At 42.1% G+C, this 18,536-nt stretch overlaps 1 protein-coding gene across 1 annotated transcript in view; it reads left to right on the forward strand.

Annotated features, from left to right (window-relative positions):
• Positions 1-18,536, forward strand: part of Ranbp9 (RAN binding protein 9) — a 111,725-nt gene that overhangs the window by 88,975 nt on the left and 4,214 nt on the right. Inside the window, exons 9-13 of the mRNA XM_004667942.2 lie at positions 150-340; positions 2,581-2,725; positions 6,709-6,830; positions 8,503-8,654; positions 17,924-18,035. Of these exons, the coding sequence (XP_004667999.2) occupies positions 150-340; positions 2,581-2,725; positions 6,709-6,830; positions 8,503-8,654; positions 17,924-18,035 (722 nt within the window). The remainder of the gene's footprint in view (positions 1-149; positions 341-2,580; positions 2,726-6,708; positions 6,831-8,502; positions 8,655-17,923; positions 18,036-18,536) is intronic.

The following is an 18,536-nucleotide window of genomic DNA, read 5'->3' on the forward strand; positions in this document are numbered from 1 at the left end:
TTTTATGGTCTTTGGCCTTACATTTTTAATTTTTTGAAAAACTGAACATTGATAAATACAAGTTGTAAAATATTTTCAGAAATCTGTAGCTGCTACATAAACAAAAGATCATTTGATGATTATGTCTAAGTAAATGTTTTTTCTTTCAGAGTGCGTCAGTTTATAGAAATGGTGAATGGTACAGATAGTGAAGTACGATGTTTGGGAGGCCGGAGTCCAAAATCTCAGGACAGCTACCCTGTCAGCCCTCGCCCTTTTAGTAGTCCAAGTATGAGCCCCAGCCACGGAATGAGCATCCACACCCTGGCGTCAGGCAGAGGCAGTACTGCACATTTTTCTGGTGAGGTTCAGTCTTACTTTCAAACTTTGACTTTTAAAAGTTTAGTCCATTTTTAGACACCTTTATGTGGCAGATTTGTAGTTCTGTATGCTTGATATCATGCTCTGGAAAAAAAAATGACCGATTCAGACTGTTAATCATAACAAGAAATAACAGCTGTTTCTGAGAATACTAGATCTTTGAAACAATTACCATCATTCTAAGTTGTCAATAAAATTATGTAATGATAAGTAATGTGGATTTTTTTTTTTTTTGTGGTTGTGTTTATTTGTGTTTCAAGGTAGGGTCTCACTCTAGCTCAGGCTAACCTGGAATTCACTGTGCATTCTCAGGCTGGCCTCAAACTCATGGTGATCCTCCTACCTCTGCCTCCTGAGTGCTGGGATGGATTAAAGGCATGTGCCACCACACCCAGTGTGATTGTGTTTTTTAATAAAGTATGATTTTTAAGATGATCTGGCTAGGATGTGGCACACATACCCAAACGTAGCTAAGCTACATGTCTCTTGATTCTTTCCTACCTATCCTTCTCAGGCTTGTTCTCTGCCCACTCAGTCCCTTTGCTCCTGTCCCCTCATTGGTCATACTCTGAGGCTTGTAGTATTTTCATAACACAAATTCCTTTTTTAGGAGATGGGGAGATGACTCGGTGGGTAAAGTGTCTACTGTGTACAGGAACCTGAGGTCAGTTCCTCACTTCCCGTGTAGATTGCTGGGTATGGTGGTGTGTGTCTGTAATCCTCGTGCTGGGGAGGCAGAGTCTGAGGATCACTTGTGAGGCAGAGACCAAGGATGCCTCCCTAGGGCTCACCAGCTGTTATTCTAACTGAATCGGAGCTCTGGGCTCAGGGAGAGTCCCTGTGTCAAAGAATATGGTAGAGAGCAACTGCAGGAGACCCTCAACTTGGACCTCTGGACTCCATACATATGTACACATATGAACACACACAAAGTTACACTTTCTTTTGGCTTTTGTGATGTCTGTTTCTATGCCTTCTCATTGTTCTCTCTTTGCTTATCTCTATTCTGGGTTTCCTTACATGTTATCTTCTTTGTACATTATATAAAGTAACACCATGGCTTTTTCTGGTACTACTCTCAAAAAAAGTTATTTTTTTCAAGGTAAAGTCTTACTGTAGCCCAAGGTTGCATTGGAATTAGACTCAGGCTGGCCTTGAACTCACAGTAATCCTCCTATCTCAGCCTCCCGAGTGCTGGGATTAAAAGCATGTGCCACCATACATGGCTCAATTTTTTTTTTTTTCCAGGCAAGCCCAACAGACTGCCTCCCCCCCCTTATGTGTGTTTGTGTGTGTGTGTGAGAGAGAGAGAATATGAGAATATTGGTGTGCCAGGGCCTCTAGCCACTGTACTTAAACTCCAGGCATGTGCACCCTTGTGGGCACATGTTTGAACTTGGACGTTTGCATTACTTTGTGTGTCTGGCTTATGTGGGATCTGGAAAGTCAAACATAAGTGCTTAGGCTTGGCAGGTCAGCCCCTTAACCACCAAGCCATTTCTCCAGCCTCAAATTTTTTTGATGCCATTGTCCTGTATGATGAATATGATTTTCATGTCTGAATCCTCAAACCACATAACATGAGTATCATGTAATCACTTCAGGCTTGGATAGACTTGGAGCCTCAGTGTGTTCTTATGTAAAATGGGGATGAGGATAATATAGCACATGATGACATTACTGTCCATAACAGGCTATATATATGTGGTCCTGTATGGTCATGATGGAGTGAAAAAGTCCTATCCCATACTATTTTTACTGATCATTTTCTTTGTTTAGGTATCGTTGTGTTAACAGTTGCTGGTAGTGTTTAGTTTAAGCTATACAGGCCTAAGGGCAATTGTTCATCTCATACTGCCAAGATGTGTAGTAGGCTAGACCATCCAGGTCTGTGTATGATCACTTGATGATGGTAGAGCAACAGTGAGAGCACTTAACAAACTTTGCAGACTATACACTTGGTGTTAAGCAGTGTACAGCTGTAGTGCTCTCCCCGAAGGATGCTAGGGATTCATGGAGATCCACAGTTAAGCTAAGTGATAGAGGAAATAAAATTAAAGCTCACAAGGAAGTATTTTAATACACTCACAAGCTGTTTTTTAAACTATTTAGTTATTGGCTTTCCTGCTTTCTAAAAGTGCCAAATATGGAGGTGTTCCTGACATCGTAATGAATAGTTTCCATTCTCATGTGGTGTCTTTTTCTTGTCCCCCTCCCCAGGTTTTGAAAGTTGTAGTAATGGTGTCATATCAAATAAAGCACATCAGTCTTACTGCCATAGTAAACATCAGTCATCCAGTTTGAATGTACCAGAGCTGAATAGTATAAACATGTCAAGGTCACAGCAAGTCAATAACTTCTCCAGGTAAGTGATTTCCATAGCTCTGGTCTTGATACAAGCAGCCAAGTCCACGCCCAGAAAGTGAGCAGGTAGGAGATCACTTTCCCAAGGCTTTTCTACCTGCTGCTGTGCCCATGGGCTCATTTTTTCTTAGTTCTTGGCTCTTCCCCTTCTGCCTCCTTCCAGTGAGGTCATAAGGACAGACAGGGCTCTGGGCACTCTCTTCCTGCCAGGGCACAGCTATACCAATGGTCACTTAAATGCCATTTGCTGTGTTCTAGTTAAGACACAATAATATAACAACCTCTAGTGTTGACATGAGAGTTTTTCTTTTTTTCTGTGTATGTTTTTTTTTTTTTTTGAAAGAAGTGGAGTAACTGTCAAATGTGTTTCTGAGTTTGAAAGAAATAACTTTACAAAGAATCCTCCCCCACACACACACATATGCCAAAGCTTATCTTTAAACACCTTACATGGGGGAGGTGGTTGTCACAGTGTTGAGTACCTGTACAGACCAAATGTTCTGCTGGCTGTGTTGTCTAACTTCAGGAGCTTTGAGACAAGATATGCCTTTATCAACATGCAGTGAGCCTTTACATCCTGGGGTTTAGTTGTCATGAATCCTTGAACATATGAAATATCACTTGACACATGCACACAAAAAGCAAATTTGTGTGCATCCAGCCTGTTTATTCATCCAGCGTCCAAATCAGTTTGATCTTGATTTTATCCTATAACTTGAACCTTTTAGTCACATGGCATTTTCAGGGGATATTATTAGTGTAACATTTTCTTATTGAAGGGGAGAAAACCTGACTTTTATTTGAAATTTGATTCTGTAAAAGGAGCCTGTAAAAAATTAATATTTGAAAGTTTGATGACTAATTGAAATTTTTGGGTTGCCTATAACACAACAAAACTTAGAAGTAGTGACGTTACCTGGTGCAGGTTATGAGGGAGGCGCACGTGCATGAAAGCAGGAGAAGAGGGCGAGCGTTGCACAGGAGAGTGTGGCAGCCTCTCACAATGGAGTTGGCCCCTTGGATTATGTAAAAGTCAAGTATTACAGCAAAGAAATTATGAATGAAAAATTTAAATGCTAAGAACTTTATAGCTAGTACCTTCTTGTTGATGGAGGGGTCGGGTCTGCCTTTGTGGGTTTTTCTCTTAAATTCTGTCCTCATGGCAGGAAGTTGATGGCTAGACCTGTGACTACCTGAGTTCAGTTGAACCAAACGTTCAGTGAAAATGGCATTGTCTTTTGTGTACATAGAGAACTTAGGAAACTGTATGCAGCATTGTCATGCAGGTACAGATGGTATTGTCTACGCCATTTTATAGATGTGTATCTGAATATCCAGAAGTCGATGATGTTCTGACAGTCACTCATTTTAGTAAGCTACAGAGCTGAAACTACTTCCCAGGGTCTCTGGCTTGAGAGCGCGGGCTTTCCTTATGCTTCTCACCCTGCAAAGGGCTCTGCCTCCTAGCCTCCCTCTCGCACTGAGGCCTGAAACTTGAGTCCAGATGTCACCTCTCTTTGTTTTCACACCACATGTTACATCATTCTTCACAGCACTGATGGTGATCATTCTGGAGTAACTTAGTGTAGGCCATTTGCTACTGGAGAGCAGTGTCATGAAAATCTCGGGGCCCAAAGTGGAACATGCCTCAGAAGCTCACCTATGCATGTAAGCTTCTCAGATACAAAATTAAATTACCCAAAAGAAAAATAAAGCTCATTATATAATTAAGAAATCATAAAAAGGATTCTCATTAAGTTAAGCATTTTCTAAAGTTTAAAGTTGTGTTTTAAAAATTATTTCTAAAAGTTGTCTAAGCCTTTTGTCAGTGAGTAAATCTGGTTGCTGTCCCAGAACTCTGGCCACATTCTCCCCGGCTCCGTGTGGGCCTTGCATCCTTGAAGAGCAGGGCTCTTTGCATGCATCCTGTGTTTCTCTGCATTCATTTTCTTTCTGCAAATAATGTAGTTTGCTTTTAGAATGAGAAAGGTCATTTTTTCTTCAACATTTATGAAATTTCCATCACCTACCCATTTGTGAGTTGTATAACTATTACTCATGACTTGATGTTCATAAAAGTCTTAAAACTAAGATGTTTATTGTCTCTTGTGAGATCGGCTAGACAATTTCATTGTGCACAAATCCAGTTAATAGCACCAAGGTGTTAGTGTAGTGCGGGTTTGTAAAAGTATAAAGATTAGGAACTGTCAAGAAACCATCTATGACAATGGTTTAAAAATAAAAGTTTGGGGCTGGAGGGATGGCTTAGCGGTTAAGGCATTTGCCTGCAAAGCCAAAGGACCCAGGTTCCATTCCCCAGGACCCACATTAGCCAGATGCTTAAGGGGGCGTACGTGTCTGGAGTTTGTTTACAGTGCCTAGAGGCCCTGGCATGTCCATTCTCTCTTTCTCTCTCCCTCTTTCTCTATTAAATTAAAAAAAAAAAATGTAAGTTTGGCTGGGTGTGGTGGTGCTTTTAATCCCAGCACTTGGAAAGCAGAGTTAGGAGGATCACTTTGAGTTTAAGGCCACCCTGAGACCACATAGTGGATTCCAGGTAAGCCTGGGCTAGAGTAAGACCCTACCATGGGAAAAAGAAAGAGAGAGAGAGAAAGAGATAAAAAGAGGAAGGGGAAAGGGAAGGAGAAAGGAAAGGAAAGTTTGGGCTGGAGAGATGGCTTAGTAGTTAAGGCACTTGGCTGCGAAGCCTGAAGACCCATATTTGACTCTCTAGGTTCCATGTAAGCCATACACACAAAGTGACAGAAGCATGCAATTTCACACATGCACACAAGGAGTCCTATTGAAGAGTCTGGAGATGCTGATGTGCCAGGTTTTTTTTTTCTTTCCCCTCTCTCCCTGTCATTCTCTTGCATTTAAAAAAAAAAAAAAGCCAGTCTGTTGGGCTTGACTCAAAAAATAGGTTGTTCAGTTGGGTGTGGTCATCTACTCAAGAGGCTGAGGCAGGAGGATTGCAAGTTCTAGGCTTTCTGGGGCAACACAGCAAGACCTCACCTAAATAGGAATAAAAATACTGATTTGACAGTACTTTCAAGCCATGGGCCCATAAGAAAAAATGTTCAGATCTGAAAAGATGAGTGTTTGAGACAGTAGTTTTTGAAGAAAAGCTTCTCTAACCAAAAGTAAGAGTAGCATTAATAAATATATAGATATAAACATTAAGAAGAGTGCTTACAGGGCAGTTTGGTAAGCATATTTAGCCAGACAACAGCAGTCATCACTCTCCTAGGGCTCATGACCTCCCCCACCATAGGCTTTTCAGTAGGCTTTCAGTACCAGGCCTGTATTCCCTTGTGTGGAGCAGGCCTCCAGGCCCATTAGAGTGGTTGGTTTCCCCCATAACAGACATGCCACTATTGCACCAGTTGGCTCATTTGGCCTGGCTGGTCAGTCTTGGGACTTGCAGTATCCACTGCTGTTTACCACTGCTGATGCCTTCTCTTCTATAGGGCTGCATGCAGCATAGTTTTTTCCAGTTTTCTGTCAGCTGGCCATAGGGAGAGTGAGGGCAAATTCTTAAGCAGTAAAGCAAAGGCCAAAATGTTAGGACCTGTAACAAGTCCAGCAGTGGAAGGAATTAACTTTATTAATTTGGAGGGTGACATTTTTTTCCTTATATGCTGGAAATGAATGCTGGGGACAGAGAAGATCACTTGGAGTCTCTGGAGCAAGAAAGAAGTGCAATTTTGTGTTTGAAAAATAGTTAAAAGTATATCCAAACTATGATTTCTGTTGATTCACAATCAGAACATTCACCACATTTTTACACATACATTTTTTCTCCCATGTCTCCAGAGGTTTGTTATTTATTATTTGAAATTTAACTAAATACCTTAATTGTATTGTTTTATGGAGTTAGTTGATAAGCAGGCTATGTAGTTGTGTCGTAATTTGTTTTAAACCAAGCTGCAAGTATTTTTCTAAAATTAGGTTTTGTTTTTGTTTTTTTTTTTTCATTTTCAGTAATGATGTAGACATGGAAACAGATCATTACTCCAATGGAGTTGGAGAAACGTCATCCAATGGCTTCCTAAATGGGAGCTCCAAACATGACCACGACATGGAAGATTGGGACACCGAAATGGGTCTGCAGTGATATTTCTTACATTTTTATTAAAAAATGGTGGCTGTGTGATCCACATCTAATAGCCATAAGCCACATTTAAAGATTAAGCATGTGTTACTCAAGCTTTCTTATGAGCGGAGACCTGGCGAGCAGCGCTATGCCTGGGTTGCCCCTGAGGAGAAGCGGCATCTGCTCCACTGAAGTGAGGCCACCAGTGCTGCAGGACCTCCTGGGGAGAGGCGCCTTAGGGTGCAAGGCTGGAGGCAGGAAACACTTCACACTGTTAACATAGTAAAACAAGATGGGTAGACATAACTGTATGAATTTAATGTGAGCACATAATATGTATTGTACTGTACTATGCTGGGGAGGCAGAAAAGGCCCACGTATGACCTCTCCACCTCAAGAAAGAAATGTGACTCAATGATTCATATGAATTTTTTAAAATAATTTCCATAATTATAGACAATAAACCATAGTATTTTTCCTCCCTCCCCCCACTTTCCCCTTTTCAACTCCACTTGAATATTTTTGATCTATAACTAAACCATCAACAAACATTCCTACTAAATGGAGAGTGGAAATTTTAAACAAATTGTTGGAATTTCCTAGCAACATTTGATTTTCTAGAACTTTGAGATTGAAAGGTATTTTTGCTTATTGAAGTTGTTTAAAAGGAAACTTAGTTTTATTCTGTTGGCTTAAAGCCACCTCACTTCCAAAGAGAAATGTAAATGTAATGGTTAAGGGCCAGAGTTCCAGAGCCAGATGTTGTAGATTTTATTTCTGCAGCTGCCACTTACTAGGCACTTGACCTTGGAGAAAACACTCAACTGCTCTGTGCCTCAGTGTCTTCATCTGTGAAGTGGTAAAATAGTATATCTAATCATTGTGAAGAGTAAAAGTACTTAGTCAATGTTAATCATTTTCCTCACCATCTTATAAACACTCTTTGTAATAGTGACCTGGATGTCTCAACCTGGTGACCCAGATCAAGTATAGTATTAGTGACTTATATAGCAACAGTATTGTTAACTAATTGTTAGTCAAGGGATACAATATTGGGCTGGGGAGCTGGCACTGTGGTTAAAGTTCTTGATCCCTGAGCCTATAAACACCTGGGATCCAGGTGCATGATCTTATCTCAAAGAAGTAGAGAATGCTTGAGGAAGACGCCTAACATGACTCTCTCTCACCACACAAAATACAAAAATGTTTTCTATAAGTAGCATTTCTCTAGAGTGTTAGTCCCTGTCATTAGTAAGATATGGTATCTTCTTTTTTTAATTCTACTTTGAGGTACGGTCTTGCTGTAGCCTAGGCTGACCTGAAATTCACTCTGTAGTCTCAGGGTGGACTTGAACTCATGGTGATCCTCCTATCTCTGCCTCCCAAGTCCTGGGATTAAAGGTGTGCACCACCTTACCTGGCTCCTTTCTTTTTGAAACAGGTTCTTTCTTCAGCCTACAATCCTGGCACTTGGGAGGTCAAGGCAGGAGCAGCTGGAGTTTGAGGCCAGCTTGAGCTACATAGTCAGATCCTGTCTCCAATACACAGACAACCTGTGTGTTTCCATGAAGTATTAGATAGTAGCTTCTAAATGAATGTATAAAATGTTATAAAGAATTATGATTTGCATTCATCATTCTCCATTTCATAGGTAATAAAGTACTTCTTTGTTCTGCTTACAGAAGTTGATTCAAGTCAGTTAAGACGCCAGTTGTGTGGAGGAAGTCAGGCCGCCATAGAAAGAATGATCCACTTCGGACGAGAGCTGCAAGCGATGAGCGAACAGCTGAGGAGAGAGTGTGGCAAGAACACGGCAAATAAGAAGATGCTGAAAGTGAGTGTGTTGAGCTAACATTCCATGACTGTGACAAAATACCTGAAGGAAAATCAAAGGAGAAATGTTTACTGTGGCCCATAGTGTCAGGGGTTTCAGTGGTGCTCCCTTGGGCCCATTGTTTCTGTCCTGTGTAGAGCAGAGCTACCTCATGGTGGCTGCTTAGCAGAGAGCTGGGAAGGGGCTGTGGACCAGGGTATACCTTTACAGGAGGCCTCCAGTGACCACCTTCCTTCAACTAGGTCCTACTTCCTCAAGTTTCCACCGTTAATGATGAGGTTAGAGTCCTTTTGGTCCAATCGCCTCCCAAGACAACACTTATGTATTGGGACCAAATCTTCAGTGGTTGAGCTTTTGGGACACATTTCATCTCCCAGTGATATGCTTTCCTTGAGACTTAATAATGAGACTTTGTGATTTGAGACTTTGGATAATGTTCGGTAGCTCTGATGAACTAGAGTACTGGGCCTCCTGAAGAAGAGAAGGGCTAGTGCTGGAGGGTCGCGAAACAGCGCCGTGTGTCCCTATGACTGTCCTGAAGTCTCGCAGCTCTGGAGCTACTGTACACTTGTGAGAGTACTCAGAAAGCTACAATTTTGGCACATATATTCTTTTTTAGTATACATTGTTCAGGGTTGCTGCAGATTAAGTGTATTCCTGGCCTTCATTTTTTTAAAGTATTTTTTAAAATTTATGTATTGGAGGGAGAGAGAAAGAGGCAGAGAGAATGGGTGTGTCAGCCTGTAGCTACTGCAAAAAAAACTCCAGACACATGCACCACCTTGTGCTTCTGGCTAACATGGGTCCTTGGGAATCCACCCTGGGTCCTTTGGCTTTGCAGGCAAATTCCTTAACTGCTAAGCCCTCCCTCCAGCCCCCTGCACATTTTTTTAAAAGTTATTTGTTATGCACATATCTTGAATGTTTTTGAAGAAGCCTTGGTTAGTTATTTCCCTCCTTCCTGAGACAAAACATCCGACATAAACAAGGGGAGAAAATATTTATTTTGCTCATAGTTTTAAACACTTCAGCCCACAATTCTTGGCTTCATTGAGTTTGGTCCCATGGTAAGGCAGAATATTAGGGCAACAGAAGCATGTGGAAGAGACAGGCTTTTACCTCATAGCAGACACGAAGCAGAGATAGGAAGGGACTGATGACCCAGTATATCCTTCAGAGGTACACTCCCAGTGACCTACTTCCTCTAGCTAGGCCCCACCTCCTGAAGCTCCCAGAGATTCCCAAAGTAACACTGCCAGCTAGGGACCAAGCACTGGACACATGAACTTGTAAGGAGATACTTTCATACCCAAACCTTAGCAAACTTCAGAAAGGAAAGGGGAGAGGTTTTGGGTGGCCTTAAGATCTTTCGGTATATAAGGAGGGCAAACAGCTGCTGCCTCTGTTCCCAATGAGAGGTTAGCAGTCAGCAGCACTTAGTGGTCCTAGAGCAGTTGGCATAAAATGAGCACTAGTGGGCATCTCCACAAATGCTGCAGGATAGCCCCTGCGCAGACACGTGTTGGGGGAACTTTTTCCCTGGGAAGACATAAACACACGTCTACTTACCCCAGACCACATTACACTCGCACCAAAACCAGTTGTGGTGAACCAGTGATTTTACTGGGGTTACTTCCAGAGCTTGGTGAGGGGTTACTTGCAGAATACAAGGCCTCCACAGCAGCTGTACCAAGAAGCCACATTCCAGCATGGGTGACAGTCTCCCATGGCTGCTTAGGTGAGCTCATTGTCCCTTGATCTTTTACCCACTGCATACTCTTTACCTTCCATCGAGGCCATGAGACCTTGTGCATCATTGTATAAGCTGGCAGAGGGGCCCCTGAGATCCTTCCTCTTGCCTTTCCTTCTATGGGGGATGTTCTCTCATGAGTTGTCCCAGTGGCTTCTGATAAAGCTGGCGATAGTTGTTTACTGCTTTCAGTGCACAGGAATTTGCCATGTAACAACAGGACAGGTGTGCACAGTCTGAGGTCGGCTAAGGAGCCTTCACAATATTACCTTCAATCAGCATTATGTATTGTGTTTCATTTACTAAGTGGCTAAGGTGTGTGATCACCATGGTACCTCGTCTACTCTAGCATGGTTTTCTTTTTTTTTAAATTTATTTTTATTACATTTTATTTTATTTTATTTTATTTTGAGAGCAACAGACAGAGAAGAGGCAGATAGACAGAGAATGGGCGCATCAGGGCTTCCAGCCACTGCAAACAAACTCCAGACATATGTGCCCCTTTGTGCATCGGGTTTATGTGGGTCCCCCCTTGTGCATCTGGTTTATGTGGGTCCTGGGAGTTCAAGCCTCGAACTAAGGTCCTTGGGCTTCACAGGCAAGCCCTTAACTAACAAGCCATATCTCCAGCCCTTCTTTCCTTTTTTTTTTTTTTTTAATGAGAGAGAGAAGGAATTGGCACCACAGAGCTTTAGCCACTGCAAAAGAGCTCCAGACGCGAGTGCCACCTGTCCGCATGCGTCACCTTGGGTATCTAGCTCACATGTGCTCTGGTGAGTCGAACCTGGTCCCTTAGACTTCACAGGCAAGTGCCTTAACCATTAAGCCATCTCTCCAGCCCCATAATTTTATTTCTAATGGTCACCCGACTAGATACAAAAGAACTGACTGATAGGTAATAGGATTGAAATCCTTTTTAATTTAAACAGTGAAAGTAGACATTCATATTGGGAAAATCATCTACATTTACCTCTGAAGGTTAAGATTTTCTTAAGTGACAGTGTCTTAACTCCCTGCTTTTAGTATTTCTCTAATAAATATCACCAGTATGCATTGCTGTGCAACTTTTTTCTGCTATCAGAAGTGCTAAGAAGAAACTAAAGGGGAACTGTGCTGCTTTGCTAGACACTGAGGGTGTTTTGGATGTTTATGCTCTCGGTGTCTGTGTACTTGAACAACGTCCTAAGGGTTGAGGTTCACCTCAGCGCCAGAGTGGAGCCAGGGGCAGGTCAGGCAAAGGGTTCCCAAGTTTTGACTTAAAAACTAAGATTATTCATTTTCAAGTAAATCTATTTTTACTAAAAAGTATCTATCACACTTAAATGAGAAAATGAAAAGTAGCACTATTTTGTACTTCTTTTTAGGCCTTATAAAATTTAATCTGTCAGTCAACCATTTATCTATCTGGCTAGTTTTGAGTGAAATTACTAGTGCATTAGGCCCTTTGCCACTACAGATGAGTCCCAGATGCACATGCCTCTTTGTGTGTCTGGCCTTATGTGAGTTCTGGAGAATTGAACCTGGGCCAGCAGGCTGTGCAAGCAGGCACCTTTGACTGAGCCATCTCCTCAGCCCCTGTTTTATACTTTGTACTGTCTTCTTTCTGTAGCAGGTGATGAGTTAGAGTCTCATATCTACAGAATTCTGTGCTCAGTCAAATCAGATATCAGAGAAATGGGCTTTGAAAGTAAAAAGGGCAAGGAAGGGCTTCAGAGATGGCTCAGCGGTTAAGTGCTTGCCTGTGAAGCCTAAGAACACATGTTCAGCTCTCCAGATCCCACATAAGCCAGACGCACAAAAGTGAGGCAAGTGCAAGATCACACATGCCCACCAGGTGGCATAAGCATCTGGAGTTCATTATAGCAGCGTGGAGGCTCTGGCATACTAGTTCTTTCTGTCTCTCTCTAAAATAAATAAATTACTTAAAAAGGCAAGGAAAAGTGTTGATGTTATTATGAAAAGAACGTTGGCCTTCTAAGCTCCTTGAAAGGGCCTGGATTCTTTGTACACTTGGACCACTCTGAGAGCTACACTTGGAGGAACTATTTGGGAATGTTTTTAAGAATTCTTAGACAGTTAAATACTCAGTGATCTGACTTGAGTTTCTTGTTAAAACTGTGCTAATTCAAGCTGGGTGAAGGTATATGTGATTTATATAGAACTTTTGAATATGTGAAATTATACTTCCATTAGCTTATTGTGTCTGATTCTAATTTCCATAAAACTCAAGAAAATGTCATTACATGACCACATTTCAAAGGGATTTCTTGATTGCACTAATTATATGAAGGCATAATTTATCATTTCATCTCAAGAAAATGGCTAGCTTTGGTTTTACACTCCTGACTTCTAACCAGTGCCGTCTTTCAGAGACTCTTCATGTTCGAAGCTGCTCCTCTGTCACTCCCCAAACCTACCTTGGTCCATATCAGGGTAAGATATATAAGTGGCCTACTTTACAAGAAGCCAGGGAGCAAGATTAGAGGAGTTGATGGAAACAACAGATTTTTGGTTTTTTGTGGTAGGGTCTTACTCTAGCCCAGGCTGACCTGGAATTCACTGTGTAGTCTCAGGATGGCCTCGAACTCACGGTGATCCTCCCACCTCTGCCTCCCGAGTGCTGGGATTAAAGGCGTGCGCCACCCTGCCCGGCTTGTCTTTACTCTTTACTCCAGATCACATGATGTGGTGGTGTTTTATTTTAATTTTTAATGTTTGAAGTTTGCATAAACTGAATCATAAAATAGTGTATCATTTATTGACAGGAACATGTTTTAAGAGATTCATTTTAGGCATTCTGTTCTTGTGCCAGCGTGCTATTCTTAGACAAACCTCCATGGTATTACCTGCACACCTCGGTGGCATGCATATGGTCTCCACCTATGTGTGTATCTATAGAGAACATTGGCATGGCATGGCATGGCATAGCATACTGTGCCTTTTGTTTTGTTTTGTTTTGTTTTGTTTTTTCGAGGTAGGGTCTCACTGTGGTCCAGGCTGACCTGGAATTAACTCTGTAGTCTCAGGGTGGCCTTGAACTCACGGTGATCCTCCTTCCTCTGCCTCTTAGGTGCTGGGATTAAAGGCGTGTCCCACCACGTCCAGCACTGTGCCATTGTTAATTAACATTGACAAGTAAGACATTTACATAGTTGTATTTACTATACTCTTACATGCTGCAGTGCAGTAGGTTTGTTTATACTGTCCTTACTACAAACACATGAGTAATTAATTCACTGTGCTGAGATATGACAGCATTAATGATGTCACTAGGCAATAGGTATTTTTCAGCTCCATTGTCATCTCAAGGGGCCACCATTGTATGTGCTGTCTGTGTCTGTCAGCTCAGACATCTTCATGCAGGACAGCTGCATATTTACACAGAAGGGTTTGATGTTAGCTTCCCCAGGCTTTACAAAACAGTGCCTGTGTGCTCCATTTCCCTGCACAGTGGAGGGTCACACACTGCAGCCCATAGGCCATAGGCACTCTGTAAAAGTGCTTGAGGTGTTCCTGCAGTGACAGGGACCCCACAGTTTATCTTGACCTTTTATTCCTTCTAGACTTTCAGTCTTCTTTTTTCTTTCTGTCATCTTTGGTTTTGTTCCTTATAGCCTACTTCTGCCAGTGGCTACTGAGGGATGTGCCAGACTTGGTTTGTTTGGTAACTATTTGTTGAGTTTCCTCAATATGATGAGGTTGTAGGCACACCAAGTCAGATTAATGAACAGCTGTACGCAGCCTTGGGGAGCTTTCAGTACAGTAACTGACAGAGAAGTGGTAGTTAGTTTCACGCTATTTAGAAACTGCTCTGGGTTTTCAATCAGTTGTGAGTGCAGTTTGAGAATCCTGCCTAAGTGACATTGCATTTCCCTCAAATTATTTTCACAGAACCGTTAGTGATAGTTTTCAAGGTGTTTTTAGTTTTGTGACTAATTCAGTACACGCATAATAGTACACATCTTACCTGACTAGTCATTGCAGTGGTTCTTCATCATCATCCTCGTTGCTTGACTAGCCTCTAGCTTTCAATCCTCCTTCCTCAGATTCCCAAGTGTAGATACCTCAGGTGTGAGCCAACACCAGGTTTGAGGTGTTTTTGTGTTATCTTAAAGCATTTGTCCCAAGTGTGAAAGCTCAGGCCTTTCATTCCAGCACACAGGAGACTAAGATGGGAGGATCTGTCAGTCAAGGTCCACCTGGGCTAGAATGAGACTCTGCCTCAAGAAAACTAAAGTATTTGTCCCAATTTCTATAATGTAGGATATTCTGTTTTGTAGCTATGTCAGTTTAGTACTTCTATTTTTTTTCAAAATTTTTTTTTAATTTTTATTTATTTATTTATTTTGAGAGAGACAGACACAGAGAGAAAGACAGATAGAGGGAGAGAGAGAGAATGGGCGCGCCAGGGCTTCCAGCCTCTGCAAACGAACTCCAGACGCGTGCGCCCCCTTGTGCATCTGGCTAACGTGGGACCTGGGGAACCGAGCCTCGAACCAGGGTCCTTAGCTTCACAGGCAAGCGCTTAACTGCTAAGTTATCTCTCCAGCCCTCAAAAATTTTTTTATTAACAACTTCCATGATTATAAAAACTGTCTCATGTTAATACCTTCCCCCCCTACTTTCCACTTGGAAACTCCATTCTCCATCATCTTGCCTCACCCTCTCAATCAATCTCTTTTATTTTGATGTCATTATCTCTTCCTCCTATTATGATGGTCTTGTACAGGTAGTGTCAGGCACTGTGAGGTCATGGATTTCCAGGCACTTTTGTGTCTGGGAGGAGCACGTTATAAGGAGTCCTACCCTTACTTTGGCTCTTACATTCTTTCCGCCACCTTTTCCATACTTCTATTAGTTTTTCTGTTTGCTTTTATGTTAGATGGGTCCATAAAACTTTCATATGTGTATATTCATGTTTCTTCTTTCAAAGTTTTGGCTGGAGCAAAGTACTAGGAGAAGAATTACCAGGTCAAAGGCTATGAATGTCTCTGTGGCCCATACTGTGTACTAATTCCCAGGAATCTTTTGCAGCCAGCAGTGCTAGCTATTACCTCAGTCCAACCATTGTTAGTGTCTGAAAAGTGTTAATTTGTACTTCTTCAGGCATCATTACCAATTAAGGTTTCTAGCAGAGAGTAAAACAATTTTCATTTTGTTAATTTCATTTCCTTTTACTAAGTGATTTTTTTTTTTTTTTTTGAGAGAAGAGAGGGAGAAATGGAGCCCCAGGGCCTTAGCTACTAAAATCAAACTCAACGTTTGCGCCACCTAGTGGGCATGTGTGACCTTGTGCTTGCCTCACCTTTGTGCTTATGTGGGATCTGGAGAGTGTGGACATGGGTTCTGAGGCTTCACAGGCAAGCACCTTAATTACTAAGTCATTTCTCCAGCCCCAGAATGTTGTCTTTTTTTAATATTCTAGCGCTGGTGGGATGCTTTAGCAGTTAAGGTGTTTGCCTGTGAAGCCAAAGTACCCAGGTTTGGTTCCCCAGGACCCACATAAGCCAGATGCACAAGGTGGTGCATGCGTCTGGAATTTGTTTGCAGCAGCTGAAGGCCCTGGTGCACCCATTTTTCTGCTCGCTCGCACACGCACATCCTCTCTCTCTCTCTGCCACTTTCTCTCTGTCAAATAAATATTTTATTTACTAGAGAAAATGTGCCACCTTGTGCATCTGGTGTTACATGGGTTCTAGGGTATTGAGCCTGAGTCCTTTATTTAGCTTTGCTGACAAGTTCCGTAACTGCTGAGCTATCTCTTTAGCCCAAAGTGATGTGTCTTGATAAAGTTCTAGGAGTTTAGTTGTAGAGATTGGGTGCTATAAATTTTTATAAAGGAATGGTGCTTCTTAGGCCGGTCGTGGTCAAGCATGCCTTTAATCCCAGCACTGAGGAAGCAGAGGTGAAGGATCACTTTGTGAGTTCGAGGCCAACCTGAGGCTACATAGTGAATTCCAGGTCAGCCTGGGCTAGAGCGAGGCCTACCTCAAAAAAAGAAAAATTGTGTATGTATTTTGATTGGGCAGGGGAGATGGTTCAGTGGTTAAAGCACAAAGCCTAACGACCAAGGTTCAGTTTCCCAGTACCCAAGTAAAGCTGGATGCACAAAAGTGGTCCAGGTATCTAGAGTCATTTGCAGTGATTCTGTGTCCTGGCACACCCATTCGCTTTCTGTGCTTGCAAATAAATAACAATATTCAAATCTTAAAAATTGATGATTGACTTGGGAGGCAGAGGTAGGAGAATCACTGAGAGTTCCAGGTCAGCCTGGGCTAGAGTGACACTCTGACTTGAAAATACAACAACAAAGGATATGATTGATTAGCTTTATAGGACATAAGCTAGTCTTCTGACAGTAAGTTGAGTTGGGGTGTGGAGTTGGAAGTAGAGTTTGTAGCTGTTTTACCTAAACATCTTCAGCACTTTGAGAAGCAGACTCTGCCATCAGTGGGGACGTGAAGAGTCTGTCCTGGCATGCAGCCCCTGTGAGTAGCTACAGGGGTTCAAGTGTCTAGTAAGTAATTGCTGTCTTCATTGAGGTCTTACATAATGTTGGGATGAACTGACATTTCTAACTTCATTTAGTACTTGTGCAACTCTGGAGTAAGGTCTCTGTAATCTCACTAAACATGAAATGGCAAAGCTGGCCACTTACGAGATTTAGGGAACACAAAGTCAGTGAGTAGTGCAGCTTGACTTGAAGCCAGTATCCCAAACCATCATAGTTTATGCCTTCCACAGAAAGATGAGAAGAGTGGTTGCTTACAAGAAGGCTGTGTAGCCAGGCGTGGTGGCACACACCTTTAATCCTAGCACTTGGGAGGCAGAGGTAGGAGGATCGCCTTCAGTTCAAGGCCACCCTGGCATACATAGTGAATTCCAGGTCAGCTTGGGCTAGTGAAACCCTACCAAATAAATCTGTGTAATGATTATTTATAAATGATTACAACTTTGTTTAGGAATATGAGGGAGAAGGAGGGTCCACAACCTGAGTAAGGGAGACTGGATGCATCCATGTGGGAAGTGAGCATGGGCCTGAACCATAGAGAGGTATCTGGAGAGGAAAGAGAACAAAGTACAGACAGCTTCTGCCATGGGAAAGACAGGAGGAGGTAGATGGTCCATGTGGGACTAGAGGGGAGACCAGGTTCTCAGACCAGAAACCTAAACGTTCAGGAGAGATGGCCAGCATAAACAGTGACCCTGCCCACCTGGTAAGCATCTACTTGAAACCTTATTGTGGTGAACTTGAGAGAACCACTTTGGCTTTTTTTTTTTTTTTTTGTCTACTACCAAGTCTGAGAAGATGGTATACAATGAGAGATGGCCATCTCCTACATGGAAACTTAAAAACCAGTCTAATCTAACTCTGAAATACAAAACATCCCAGACATGGGCATGTGGGCTTGGGTTACAGTGTAGTCTAGTATCCTAAAGCCATATTTCACTTTCCTTTCAACTTGGAACCACTCTAAACCTAACAGCTAAGCTGTGTGAATTGAATTGTTTTCTGCAGGATGCATTCAGTTTACTAGCATATTCAGATCCTTGGAACAGCCCCGTTGGAAATCAACTTGACCCAATTCAAAGAGAACCTGTGTGCTCAGCTCTTAACAGTGCAATATTAGGTAAGTAAAGCCAAAGAACGTCTCCTAGCCTCTGGATGTTTTGCTGCAATAGTAAGAGACATGTTATTCTCTGCTTGTAAAATACAGAAACCTTCCTTTATCCCAAGTACAATGACATGCTGGGTACTAATGGATGGCAGCTGTCAATTATGGGGTACATCTTGAGATGTTTGGGAAGTAGAAGTGTTTTTGTGGGGCTGGCTTAGGTGTTAAGGTGTTTGCCTGCGAAGCCTAAGGACCCAGGTTCAATTCCGCAGAACCCATGTAAGCCCAGTGGTAATGGCGGCGCATGCAACTGTTTCTTTTGTAGTGACTTAGACCCTGGTATGCCCATTCTGTCTCTCTCTTAAATAAACAAACAAACAAACCTTACCTATTTAAAAAAAGTATTTGTGTGCACATGTGTAAGCACTCTTGCACATTCTCATAGTGAGGTGTTTTGGTGGTCTAGTTTAAATTCAAAATAACCTTACTTAAGATTTCTGTAGCTGTTATTTCAAG

The sequence above is a fragment of the Jaculus jaculus genome, chromosome 17 (genome assembly GCF_020740685.1).
Source record: "Jaculus jaculus isolate mJacJac1 chromosome 17, mJacJac1.mat.Y.cur, whole genome shotgun sequence".
NCBI lineage: Eukaryota > Metazoa > Chordata > Mammalia > Rodentia > Dipodidae > Jaculus > Jaculus jaculus.